Source organism: Bactrocera tryoni, unplaced genomic scaffold, assembly GCF_016617805.1.
Source record: "Bactrocera tryoni isolate S06 unplaced genomic scaffold, CSIRO_BtryS06_freeze2 scaffold_25, whole genome shotgun sequence".
Classification (NCBI taxonomy): Eukaryota; Metazoa; Arthropoda; class Insecta; order Diptera; family Tephritidae; genus Bactrocera; species Bactrocera tryoni.
This window is the reverse complement of record NW_024395977.1, coordinates 28,420,251-28,434,683: the sequence shown is the minus strand read 5'-3', so window position 1 is coordinate 28,434,683 and position 14,433 is coordinate 28,420,251. Positions and strand designations below refer to the sequence as shown.

The 14,433-nt window shown below is 33.7% G+C and overlaps 2 protein-coding genes and 1 long non-coding RNA gene across 3 annotated transcripts in view; 1 reads left to right on the top strand and 2 right to left on the bottom strand.

Annotated features, from left to right (window-relative positions):
- LOC120780847 (dnaJ homolog subfamily C member 16-like) overlaps window positions 1–2,158 on the bottom strand; it is a gene marked incomplete at its 5' end in the record, with an annotated part of 149,000 nt that extends 146,842 nt beyond the window's left edge. The window contains 2 exons of the mRNA XM_040113086.1: window positions 1,906–2,011; window positions 2,071–2,158. Of these exons, the coding sequence (XP_039969020.1) occupies window positions 1,906–2,011; window positions 2,071–2,158 (194 nt within the window). The remainder of the gene's footprint in view (window positions 1–1,905; window positions 2,012–2,070) is intronic.
- Window positions 2,159–3,037: 879 nt separating this feature from the next.
- LOC120780297 lies at window positions 3,038–3,332 on the top strand. The gene is made up of 3 exons (XR_005705853.1): window positions 3,038–3,084; window positions 3,173–3,204; window positions 3,259–3,332. It is a non-coding gene; the product is annotated as an uncharacterized LOC120780297 (long non-coding RNA).
- Window positions 3,333–6,788: 3,456 nt separating this feature from the next.
- Window positions 6,789–10,417, bottom strand: LOC120780846. Its single transcript, XM_040113085.1, has 8 exons — window positions 10,332–10,417; window positions 10,228–10,277; window positions 8,528–9,965; window positions 7,766–7,864; window positions 7,633–7,700; window positions 7,354–7,566; window positions 7,137–7,290; window positions 6,789–7,080 (listed from the first exon to the last, which is right to left on the bottom strand). Exons 3-8 carry the CDS (start codon window positions 9,909–9,911, stop codon window positions 6,965–6,967), a joined length of 2,034 nt encoding a protein of 677 aa, XP_039969019.1. The 5' UTR covers window positions 9,912–9,965; window positions 10,228–10,277; window positions 10,332–10,417; the 3' UTR covers window positions 6,789–6,964.
- Window positions 10,418–14,433: the final 4,016 nt, after the last annotated feature.

The following is a 14,433-nucleotide window of genomic DNA, read 5'->3' as shown; positions in this document are numbered from 1 at the left end:
ATATTTCAACAATGGAACAGAGATATCAAGGCCGCTGGGATCCTGCAATGATGGGGGATTATTGTTGGTTCCTAATGAGAGAAAGTAGTAGAGAATACAAGAAAAAATCGCCATTTGCAAACAGGAAATTTACAAAACAGGTTCAATAGTTATATGTAATTATTACACGATATAATAAACGTCTTACATAAAGTAAAAATTTTTTTTATTTTTAAATTTTATCAGTATATTAGTCAACAGGGCATTTTTCAAATATTTCTTCAAAGAGACTTTTTTTTTTGTAACTGGAAAACTGTACGTGAGGTTTTTTTACCTTCTAATTCAAACTTAGGAACCTTCAAAGATAACGATGCACGCATAGCCAAGACAGTTGCATTTTTTCGATTTTTATTTGTAGACTTGTGTAATATTTATGTAAAATATAAAATGCTTATTTTAAGCAAATATCTAAAATATTAATAAAAAAAAACAAACATGAAGAAATATTGTAGTGAAGTATTAGTGTATAAAGAGTGCATAATATGAAAGAAAAAGATACTATAATTCGAGAAATTGCAAAATTAAATTTGCGAAATTTTCAACTTTAAATGCATATATCTCGAAAACTATAATTTTGCGGCGGCTATAATTATATATTTTCTTAATCTGGAGCATTAGCCCTATCCAACCATACCACTTTTAACCCTGACATCGTGGGATGGTATACTAAAGTTTCCCCGAGCGTCTTATTGATTACGATTCAATACTTCAAATTACGTACATAATATTACATACGTCCAACATTTTCAGGTTCTGCGCTCAGATATAAAACAGTTTTAACCAATATTACATTTTTTTTTCACTCATGTTCCAAAAAAATTTGTTCTTTCTCTTGAAAATAAACTGCTAAATTATAAAACCATCATCAAACCTATTTGGACTTATGCGATACAAATATGGGGCACGGCAAGCAATTCAAATATTGAAATAATACAGCGCGTTCAATCAAAAACTCTCAGGTCAATTACAAAAGCTCCATGGTATGTTTCAAATCATACTATTCACAGAGATTTAAAAATATGCAAAGTGAAAGATGAAATAAAAAAGTTTAGTGAAAGATACAAAATCAGGTTAGAGATCCATCTCAATCCTTTAGCAGTGGCATTACTACAGGTACCCACTACAACAAGGTTAAAAAGAAAAGACATATTGAACTTGTAAACCAGCACGCATGCACGTAATGTAAATAAATAACTTTAGCACAAACTAGTGATGATTATGTTATTTTAACATAAAGAAAATAGCAAATAATTATGTAAATTAGTATGTATGTAGTTTGGATTTTTATTTTTATTTTTATTATACTGTCACTAAACAGAGGGTCACTTAATGAAGTAACACTCACAATTCGTTTATACCTTAACAGCACATTTACTTATTGTCTATTAACATTAAGACAGATTGTAAATTTAACTTGAATAAAAAAAAAAAAAAAAAAAAAAAAAAAAATGTTCCATTTTATTTCATGTTTCATTCATGCCACTGTAAATTTCCGAAAATGTTGTTACATTATTCTGCATTTCAGGTGACGATATGTTTTCTTGACCTGAAGGACCTCTTCTATCCGTACATATCCATTTAGCCCCGAAATCGGGACAAGCTACTCTAAATCACAACCGAAATATCTGCATAAAGTGAGTTAAACGTAGTGAAATGTACAATAATTTGAACATTTGATCGAATATCTCGTAAACTAAGCGATACCTATAACCCCATATATTTTTTAATCACGAGGATCACGGTAAGCTCTACGCCAAAGAAATCGGAATTGTGCCCAGCCATCGTTTCAGCTTGTCAAGCTATATCAGTTCAAGATATAATAAATACAAATATTCATATATATTTCGGCATCTATCTTATACTCACCAAACCCTAACTAAATGCTTATATGCTCTTCTAATGTCTTGAATTGTTGCACGATTTACTACTCCGAGAATTTCATATGGGTCAGCCTCGTCTGTTGATGATAACACTAAGCCAAAAAAGAAGACTCCACTTAACAACAATAAAATATATTTTATATTCCCACACATTTTATCAGTTCTAAATGATTTTCAGTATGCAATAAAGTATACAGCGGACATGAATATAGATAGTTATCGAAGGTAAAAGGACGAAGTTAAACGATTAAGTGCTGAACACATAGAGCGCGACACGACATGGCAGCACGACAGTGAAATGTCACAAAACAACACAAAGTGTAAACACAATGACTGCGACAGACTGCAGCAGCACGACAGTGAACTGAAAACGTCGTTGTTCATCTTACTACATGTACATTTTGAGAAGCAACAACAACACAATGGCCGGCATGTACACAAAACAACGCAGTTGTCCATTTTGTATGTACACAATTTCGTTGTGGCCATACTAACTCCTTTCACTTCAATGAAATTTTATTATTTTGTTCAAAATGAAATTTTTTATGCAAAAAATAAGTAAATAGGTCAATATTTTTGCTTTAAATTATCAATTGTTATTACAAATGATATAATAGAGCTATAATATAGCTATTTTATGCTTTTATTTGTAAAATAACGTCAAGTTTGTTAGAGCTGTGAATAATTTTACATTTTACATATTAGTGGCATCACCACTCCCTCCTCTTTCTATCTTCCATTCTACTGTCAACTCTACTGTCGTCCTACTGTCGTTGGCAAAAATAGGAGGATATTGAAGTTAGCGAGAACGACAACTGTCGGCCTGCAGTCGTGTAGACGTGCAGCTGTCAAAATTACACTTCCCTTAAGAACGTGTGTATTTTAATATTTGACAGATGTAGTTTGCAGTCCGTCGCAGTCATTGTCCCTGCAAGACGGAGGTAACAGATTGCACAAACACATTGAAACATTTTCAGCTGTTCACCAACACTGTTACATTTTCTGGAATTTTCAATTGAATGGGAAAATACGTAAGTAAGATAGAGAAAAACTATCGACATTCTAAACAAATTGTAATATTAACTTGCTAGAATAGGAGAGACGAATGCCCAATTTTTCAAGAAGAAGAAAACGAAAAGCGCAGTTTAGTTTGGTTTTTAAAGAGGTAAGTTCGTTATTTCATTATTTGATATTTTATAATTAATTTCTTATATACATTTATGCTATATATGTTATTAATTTCTTTTATATAGAGTAAACGAAAAAGATTAACAACGAGAAAAAGGTAAGCATTGTGAATTGAATGTCGTGTGTGTAATTAAAATTTTTAATACTACAGAAATCATTTGGAGCGTTTGGATGCGTATAACAAAGACGCACCATTCAAATAGGCGCATCACCGGTGACTTGGAGGACGAGCATTACGTGGAGCTCGCTATTAGTTTAAGTAAATATTTGATTATTTTGATGTTATTATGAAATAAAGCGAAATAATAAAAAAACTGAATTTTATTTAAAAGAATTGAATTTGCTAGAAGTAACAAATGGGTAACAGATAATCTTGTTACTGCTTGTTCTTGCTAACATGCTTATATGTTATAGGTAACAAACTGATAACGAAAATAATAACACTAACAGATATTCGGGTAACAAATACTTTTTGTTATCCATAACACATAGGTAACCAATGCGCTAACAAAAGAATTTGTTACCCGTAACATACTATGAAGAGATTTGCTAACAAATGCATGTATTCTGTTAGAACAAGGCAGCATGCGATATTTGCCATTGGTTAGAGCGAGATAACCATTGAACATTAAATAGCTATGTGTTACTTTTTTCCCACTCTCAGAACAAAAGTAACAAATATTTTAACGAATGCAAAAGTGAACAATAACAACTCGTTTACACGTTTGCTAACAACTACCCGTCTTGCAGGGGTGTTTACACTTACAGCTGTCCATTTTGCATAGAGCGCTATTACATGAAGCAACTTTTGTTGCTGATTCTCGGGCGATTCTCTTTTGCTGTCGCCTATTACCTTCACACGAGCAATTTGTGTTGCGCAACTCTGTTCGAGTTTTTTTCTCATTCCCTTTCACTTTACTTTAATTTATATCATTGTCGTTTCGTTTTCCTTATACAGTTATGTGAAAAATAATAAGCACAGTGGCCTGCGGTGAATGAAGTTTATGTGGATGCAAAAATGGGAGGGAATTAAAAGAAGTGAACCAACCTAAATTATTGTAAACAAATTGGAAAAAGGTTTTTTGTATAGTTCTACCCAGATATGGGAAATTATTTTATTTTATTTTCATTTTTCTTATAATCTGAGATATTATCATGTGAAAAAAATAAGGACATTTCTAGTTTAACTAAAAAATCAACAATATTAAATAAGAAAAAGGAAATAGTTTTCATTCAATTGTGTTTAAATACATTTCTAAATTGTTTAATATTTTGTTTAAAATCCTTTGTTGTTTAAAACTGATCGACACCGCTTCGGCATGGAATCAACTAGATTGTGGCAGACGGAAACCGGGATGCGTTCCAGGAATCCTGAATAAGTTGCTCGTCACTGTTACTTGGGCACTTTCCTCTTATTGACGCTTTCATTGTATTCCACAAATTTTCTATTGGATTTAGATCCGGGGACTGCGGAGGCCACTCCATTACTTCAATGTTATTGACCCTAAACCACTCTTTTGTACACTTAGCTGTGTGTTTGGGGTCATTATCTTGCTGAAATATCCACCTAAGGGGCATATTATCTTCAGCGTACTGTAGCATACAGTCTTGAAGAATTTCTACATATTCGGTTGCCTTCATAATACCCTGTATGCGATGGAGCGACCCCACACCGTTGTATGAAAACGATCCCCAGACCATAATGTTTCCGCCACCATGTTTAACGGTTTTTATGGTATATTTAGGATTGTAAGCTGCGTTTGGTGGTCTTCTAACATGATGAATACCTCGATCAGAATTAAACAAATTTATTTTTGTTTCGTCAGACTAAAGAATATTACGCCATTTCTCCTTAGACCAAAGCAAACTTTAGTCTTTGTTGCACGTTCTTTTTCGATAACATAGGCACTTTTCTAGGACTTCGGGAATTGAGATTTTCCTTAATGAGCACTTTGCGGATAGTTGACGGGTCAACATCAATATTCAAATCACATTTAATTTGTTTGGATGAGATAAATGGATTCTTTTTAACACAGTGAATTATCCTATTTTTGGTGGACAGAGTTATTTTAGGCTTTCTGCCGCATGTTTCAATCTTGGGAATCCACTTAACTGCTTTTTCAACCATTGTTTTTGAAATATTAAGTAAATTCGCAACTTTTCTGTACGAATTCCCCTGTTTCACCAAGTTTTTAATATGTTCTCGAGATTTCGGATCGCAGTGCTTACCCTGCCCCATATCTATTCAACAAAGAAAAAAATCTGGTTCTAAATGATTGATATTAAAACTGAAAATATTATTCTTACCTTATCTCTGCAAATAAACACGTTTTAATAAAAGAAAATTCGATATTGTCTTAAAACGACACGCTGTCCTCATTAAATCGCACAACCGAATACTGAATATGTTAAACACAGAATGCCTGTATCCAAAATGTGTGCAAATACTTTGCGTTTGTCTAACGGAATTTGTTTATGTAAATAATGAGTGAAAAAAATATACCGTTAACTGGCGGCATTTTTCATGGCATACTAGGAATATTTTGAAGTTTTGGGTTTTTGCATCCCTGTCCTTATTATTTTTCACATAACTGTAGGTATTTGGGCCACTCTATCACATATATTAATCAGCTCTGCCAATTAAAAAATACATTTTATTTATTAAAACAAAGATATATTACCATTTTTACTATCGTCTGAATCAATTTGTATGGCTTCCTCCATACATTTCACAATATCTTTAATTAATTCGATTTTTTCGTCATACTCCATTTTCTAAAATATTTATATTATATTATGTATATTTGTATACATATTTGCAAATTACTTACCAAAAGATGAAATTCAATTTTTTAAATATATTCAAAATATTAATTTCAAAAAGAGATACGCAAATGCAACTATGTACTACGAAAGAAAGAACACGAATGCCGAAAAACGTCGCAGCGGACTGTTACGAATAAGAACACAAAGCGAGTTGCTGAACACTGGTAACTCGGCGCGATTCTCCTCTCTCTCCAAGAGTTGCCGCAACAAAAGTTGCTTCGTGTAATAGGCGAGATATACACAATTTCTCTGCAAGACGAGTAGTTGTTAGCGAACGTGTAAACGAGTTGTTATTGTTCACTTTTGCATTCGTTAAAATATTTGTTACTTTTGTTCAGAGAGTGGGAAAAAAGTAACACATAGCTATTTAATGTTCAATGGTTATCTCGCTCTAACCAATGGCAAATATCGCATGCTGCCTTGTTCTAACAGAATACAAACATTTGTTAGCAAATCTCTTCACAGTATGTTACGGGTAACAAATTCTTTTGTTAGCGCAAAGATTACCTATGTGTTATGGATAACAAAAAGTATTTGTTACCCGAATATCTGTTAGTGTTATTATTTTGGTTATCAGTTTACCTTTAACATGTAATCATGTTAGCAGGAACAAGCTGTAACTAGCATTTCTGTTACCCATTTGTTACTTCTAGCAAATTCAATTATTTTAAATAAAAGTCATTTTTTTTAATTATTTTGCTTTATTTAATAATAAAATCAAAATCAGATTTTAATTAAATTAATAATATGCCTATTATTATTGCATTCGGTAGAAAAATTATATACAAGTTATTTGAGTTTAAAAATTGTAATTGTAAAAATTCATATTTTTAAAAGTAAAATTAGACACTTCAACTTAGAACTAATATATACAACTTAAAACTAATATGTACAACTTAAAACTAATATTTACAACTTAAAACTAATATGTATAACTTAAAACTAATATTTACAACTTAAAACTAATATGTACAACTTAAAACTAGTATTTACAACTTAACACTAATACATATAAGTAATAATAATAAAACTTATATTAGTTTAGCCCTTAGTTTATGTTTCTTCTGTTTATAACGATTGTGGCTTAAGGCCACAAATCTCCGGAGCTCCCCACATATACTGCTTTCATCCTTGTCAGGAAATATATCTAAAATTAAACTAATAAGTTAAGGCATTCAAATATATACCAGTAAAAAAACTTACCAAAAACTAACCCTACGCACTTTAGTTTTAGTAGGTGTTTCTTCTCCTTGCGCCCCTCTAAATTGTAATGGTACATTACATCGTCTGAAAACAAACCACGAAGTACGCCGTCCACACTGCCTTTTGCGCCCTTTGAGTTCAATATTAGCCGCATCTGTAAAAAAAATTACAGTAAATTATATTACAATCGCATAATATTTAAAAACGAAATATTTACCATAGCATCCGTGCTTTCCTTTTGGGAAAGTTTGTCTTCCACGAAGCGCACGTGCTCTTCCGATGACATGGGTAGTTTCGAAGCGAGCTCCACGTAATGCTCGTCCTCCAAATCACCGGTGATGCGGCTAATTGAATGGTGCGTCTTTGCCGCAATGACGCGGCATTCGCGCAATAATTTACTTTGCGCCTGCACCTCGGCCTTCTCTGGCATCTATAAAATTAAAATATAAAAATTAGCTTCCGTTTTAATTTGGTACTGTAATACTGCGTTACTTACTTTGTCTGTTAGGGACTTCTCAATGGCAGTGAGACGGGTCTCAATAGCATCCAGCTTCTGGATTATATCTGAAAAACATAAATGTATTTTTATAAAACAAATACTAATATATTTATATATTAATACATTATACCTGCATGGCCGCCAGACGATGGTGACGGTACCACAATTTCTGTTGGTTCTGCTGGAGGAGCGCAAACGAGATTGTAAGAATTTGGTTTAAACACTTTATCTGTAAAAAAATATTATTAAAAAATGAAAAATATTTATGTTCAATACAACCTCTTTAGGGGCCCAAAGGTTGTGAGCATTCCACTTCGGAATCGATTTCTTCTACGAGGTAATCGAAATTCATTCTATGAAAAATCATAAAAAAGGTGATGAATGAGTGGAACTAAAAGAATTTTATCATCTATAGGTATGGAAAAATACTTATATTTAATATCTAACCTACTTAAAACTACCTCATTTTCTGAAACTTTACCTACAAGTATGCCTAAATCTGCAGAAGCAATTAGCACTTGAAAATAATCGTAAGTCCCAGAAAAAAGAAGGCCTATAAAAACATCGCCCTCTATTTTTTCGCCAATGAGTTTTATCGGCCCTGTTTTCTCTGAATAACAAAAGCTATCCTTATCTTTTTTAAAATCTAACGAAAATACCCCAAATTTTGAAACTTTGCTAGAAGCTGCATACATATTCTTTCTCTCATAATATCTATTTTTTAATTGCTGCAATACTTTATCCGGCTTTTTTATCATTTTCTTCAATGTTTGCATATAATTCTCAAACTTATATGCGGAGAAATTATCAATCGCGCCAAACCGTCTTACGCAGTCAGTTAAATGTAATATGCCGTGTACATTAAAACTGATTAGGTGTTCGCCAAGTATACTTGAAAACAAATTAACAAATTCTTGCAAAATTTTGTCAGCTACATTTAATTGGTGTTCTTCTGACTGCTCATATGAAAGAAGTCGAATTCCGACATGAAGCAAAAGAAAATGATAGTACAGGCATTCATCAATGCAGTCTTTTAAAACAAATATACCTGTATATAGCAAAAATTGTCGGAACTCTGTTGATTTCCAATTGCTTATTTTATTAAAGTCACGCACTATTCGACAAAACTCGGACGGCACATATTTTGCCAAATAACGCAGCTTCTCATTCATTACGGAAATATTTCCTTTAGAAATAAGCAATTTTAATAATTTTTTCATTACACCTAAGTCTACTAAATGCATTGGTTCCAAAGGAAACTGTGAAACCATATTAAAATTTGCAGATTCTAATATAATTTCTTTCTCCCTATACTCTAATCTATGATGTTCCCCATCTCTCCTAATTCTAAAACTTTCATCAGTTTGCGCTGATCCTACATTGCTTGAAAAACTAACTCTCCCTTTCAGATAACGACTTGAGCATACACAATTTGGACAACAATTTTTCCCTGTATGAGAGATAACTCCAGTCACAAAGGCGCGAGCAGGTGAATCACAGGTAAAGGACCTAATATCGAACTGTTTTATTAACTGATTTCTACCTACTTTCAGTCCGTTTGCTCTAAGAAGACCTATCTCATTACAAAAATCTCTAAGGAAATCTTCAGGGTTATTTGGTTTGCTTCTTCCTTGGAAGCAGGCAATTAAAAACGGACTAACATGAGGATAATTGTCTATTGAACCCATGACAGGCCACAGACAATTTTTTGACGACTTTGTTAATTGCAGCCCGTCTATTCCAACGTCAATATCCACCTTTTCGTAATTTTCTAAAAAGTCAAATTCTTGAGAATTTAAGTTTTCTTCTATTCCAAAATACAAAAACTCTCCACCTGGTATGGCTTCAACGCAAACTTTTTCTCGCATTGTTCCGAGGAGGGTTTTCGCTGATAATGGCAAGCCATTAACACCAACTTTATCTAAAGTTTGAAGCAGGTCAGTGAGAGCATTTTGAGAAATATTATTTCTAATTGCCCACGCCTTCAATTCGACCACTTTATCGGACTGGTCCTCAACCTCCTCAACACATTGAAAATCTTCTTCAAACAAATACCTACTATTGGTTTCGTTATCGCTATCATAAAAATCCTCAAACCTATTACCACTTGCTCTGCTGGTGCTTGGTTCATTATCACTAATCCCTAACTCTAACCTATCGAAACTATCATTTGAAACCTCTTGAACAGATTCATTCAGTCTTCGAAATTTTGCCACCTTAGCTTCAAATTTCGATTTTTCCTTGCTCAAGAGGTTTGAAAAGGTTTTCTTATTCATTATTTAAAACTAAAACTTAACTGATTGATAGGAATCAAATATCCACGTCGAAAACTAAAAAAAAAAATATTATATAATTATTATATAAAATTAAAAATATTAAGTGGTCGTTTAATTAAAAAATATAATAAAGCAACAAATATTACTTTGATAAAGATTTTTGATTTTTAAATTTTTTACATTTACACATGTATGTATGTATATACATATATATGTAGATATTAAGTACAAATTACATATTTCACAAAAATGCACAATCTATAGCAACTTTTTTAAATAAATATGCACTATTTAGCTTTACTAATTTAAAACTTACTCTCTTATTTGTTTGTTGTACCCAATATATTTGAATCCTCCAAATGTTTTCTGTAATATTAAAATTTTTAATTATACGCACAACATTCAATTCACAATGCTTACCTTTTTCTCCTAGTTAAGCCTTTTAGTTTCTCTATACAAAAGAAATTAATAATATACATATGTATATATAAATAATAGAAATTAATTATAAAGTATCAAATTATCAAGTAACGAACGAACTCTTTAAAATCCAAAATAAACTGCGCTTTTCGTTTTCTTCTTCTTGAAAAATTGGGCATTCGTCTCTCCTATTCTAGCAAGTTAATATTACAATATGTTTAGAATGTCGATAGTTTTTCTCTATCTTACTTACGTATTCTCCCATTCAATTGAAAGTTCCAGAAAATGTAGCAGTGTTAGTGAACAACTGAAAATGTTTCAATGTGTTTGTGCAATCTGTTACCTCCGTCTTGCAGGGTTCGTTGTGGCCATACCTATACCTTTCACTTCAATAAATTTTAATATTTTGTTCAAGTGAAATTTTTCGTGCAAAAAATAAGTAAATTTATTTGTTCAGTCGTGTAGTCGTGCAGCTGTCTAAATAACTGTGTCCTTAAGAACGTGTTTATTTTAATATTTGACAGATGTCGCTTGCAGTCGGTCGGTAAATACGTAAAACTGCATTCACACAAGGACTCTTCTGTCGCTCATAAACATGTCTAATTTGATGTCGCTTATTGCGTTCGCACACATCTGCGCACATATTTACATATCACATACAAAAACTAGGAAGAAGCCATGTGGAGAGCATCTCCTGAATTCAGGGATAAAATGGATATCGGTGGATAGAGAATGTTCGGCAAATAGAGAATATACACATATAAAATATAGAGAATGTTGGGTGTTTTAATTTAAATGCCCAAAAATTCTAATTTTGTTCGATGTGGCCACAGTGGAAAATGTTATAAAAAACGCTTATTTTGAGGCGCTCTCACAGTGGAGTAAGTTGGGCATCCCATTATCCCTGGTTTATAATAGAGAAGGTTCACGGCGCGAAGAACGTAAAAATATTAACTTACTCGGTCATGGGTAATAGCAGAAACATTCAAAAACGCTACTCCCTTCCTTTCTTTTCCTTCCTTATCGAGCGAAATGTGTTAAAAGTTGAGCACGTGGTAAAAACGCAGAATTCAGCCATCTTTGTTTGTTTTCATTTGAACAATGTTCTGATTTTGAGTTATTTTAAGAAAATTTCAAACATAATTGAGCAATTCACAACCTGTCGTAAAGCATCGTAAAATCGTAAAAATATAAAAAACAAGTGTAAAAACTTATAATGTTACGATTTTACGATGCTTTGCGACAGGTTGTGAATTGAACAATTGAACTGACACGTTTCTACGGCAAAAATCCAAATGCCGTGAATTCTCACGGCATCCTACATCAAAGAGAGAAGGGAGTAGCGTTTTTCACTGTTCACTTACATTGTCCGCCCATAAGATAGGTCGTATCAGCTGACACGGGTCACGATTCTACGTTCTCCACTGTTTCTGCTATAATAATAATATATTTGTAATTAAATTCTACTACGTACGTTAAATAAAAATAAATATTTCATTGTATCACAATATTGATTGTAGTACTTAGTGTAGAATTAATTTCAAAAATTACAGTATTTTGGTAGGAAAATTATAATTAGAATAGTATTTGATGGTCCGAGAAGGTTTAAGGTTAAATAACGACTGAATTTATTCAATATGGATAAACATGTCTTGACAGTTTATTAAAGGATGTAACAAAAGAGAATATAGAAAAGGAATACAGAGTTGCAAGAGGTACATAGTTGTAATTTAAAGTACATATTCATTTAATACTATTTACTACGAACTACTTCGCCTCCACAATACCTCCTCTCGAAGTAGAGAGCTTAATCTTCTTCTTCTTGATTGCATTCGATAAGGCCCAAACTTGATGAACAATTACTATGCTTCAGTTCCGTAAGACCCTTAGTTAATATGTCCGCTGGCATTTTCTGTGTTGACATATATTCTAGTGTAATTGCCTTATCTCGTACGCAGTCTCGGATAAAATGATGCCGTACATCGATATGTTTCGTTCGAGGGTGGAAATTCGAGGATACTGCTAACTTTTGTGCACTCTGGTTATCGTTAAATAACTTTACGCTGGCACACTCAATTCCCACTTCTTCCAAAGCGCCTTTCAAATAAAGGGCTTCCTTAGCAGCTTCAGTTATGGCGATGTACTCTGACTCAGTACTGGAAAGCGAAACAGTACGTTGCTTCCGTGCTTCCCAACTTATAGACGACCCAGCATATATGAATGCAAAACCTGAATACGATCGTCTGTCTAATGAATTTGCTCCCCAATCAGCATCAACTACACCATACAAATCTGCACCTGTCTTCTTATATAGTAAACCCTGTTGTACTGTGCCCTTGACGTAACGTAAAATTCGTTTTGCTGACTTCCAATGCTCTTAAGTGTAGTTGCTGTTAAATTGACTCATAAAATTTACGGCATACGCTATATCTGGTCTTGTAGATACCGCCAAATACATCAAAGCGCCGATTAAGCTTTGGTATGGATATTTCGCCATAATCGCCTCATTTTTTGTCGTAGGAATGGTAAGTTTGCAATTCACTTCTATAGGTGTTTTCGAAGGATTGCACTCTAACATTCCGAACTGCTTCACTATTGATTCCGCGTATGTCTTCTGCGATATAAATATATAGCCTTTCTCTAGATTCTGATGAAAATCTATACCCAAACAACGACTGACGTTACCGATATCCTTCATATCGAAATGTTGCGAGAGCGTTTTCTTCGTTGTTTTTAACCAACTTTCGTTATTAGATGCTAACAACAAATCATCTACGTATATAATAGCCAACATAATGTTACCACCTTCTCGACGTACGTAGAAACATGGATCAAATTTCGTTGATTTTAATCCAATCTTGTTTAGAGTTGCTGATAATTTGTGATACCACATTAACCCTGACTGTCGCAAACCATACAATGCTTTCTTCACTAGGCATACGGGGTTTTCTCGTTGTAGAGCTGCTTGCCATTCTCTTGCTGTTTGTTGTATTTCGCTACTATACTTTGTCAAGCCTTTTAAGCACACAGGTTGACCTCGTTGAATTTTCTTCAACACACTCATAAGTAAGTCTGGAACATCCATGTAGATGTTTTCGTCTAGATCTCCATTCAAATATGCGGTGACTACATCCATCTGATGTATCTGCAGATCCAGCTCTGTGCTCAGTGCTGTAAAGAGCCGTACTGAAGTTGACCGTGCAACCGGAGAAGAAACTTCGTGAAAATCTTCCCCCGGTCGTTGAGCATAACCCTTTGCAACCAGTCGAACTTTCTTTAAATGTTCATCTTTTGTACGGAACACAAACTTGTTACCAATTACTTTTCGATTCAAAGGCTTTTCAACTATTTGCCAAGTTTGGTTTCTCATATGCGCCAAAAATTCGTCTTCAAGCGCCTTTACCCATAAAGACGCGTCCTCGCACATCAAAGCATATGCCAAAGTTTGCGGATCATGAATTATAAAACGTGCTTCGTTGCACTCGTAGAAATCGTCTGGATCAGTAACCTCCTCCTCTGAATCATTATTAGCGATTAACTGGCGATACACTTTTCGTGGTCGCCCCCTTTGCCCCGTACGTACATACGATGGTCGGCCTCTGCCACGTAGTTTATTACCTACACCTACCTCACAATTAGACGCGTCTACCAAGTCTTCATTCCCACATTCGACCTCGCTATCTGTATTACTATTTTCGAATATAACGTCCATTTTATTTTCATGTTCAGCGTCTTTTTCATTTTCGTGCTCAAATTCTTCAAAAGTTCCATCAAAAGCAGATTTATCGATGAACTTTACGTCACGACTTATTATAATGCACTTTTTAGTCTTTGAATATAAACGGTACGCTTTTGATTCGCCTGAGTAGCCAACAAATATACATGGCTCAGCGCGCGAATCGAATTTTCCTTTTGAAGGATTTTTGTTTAGAACGTATGCTATTGTACCAAATATTTTCATATACGCCACTGTCGGATTTTTCTTGGTCCATACCCGGTATGGAACTTCACCCGTTGTTCTTGTTACACAACGATTTCGAATATAACACGCCGTATTCACCGCTTCAGCCCAAAATGATGGTGGTGCACCCGCATGTTTCAT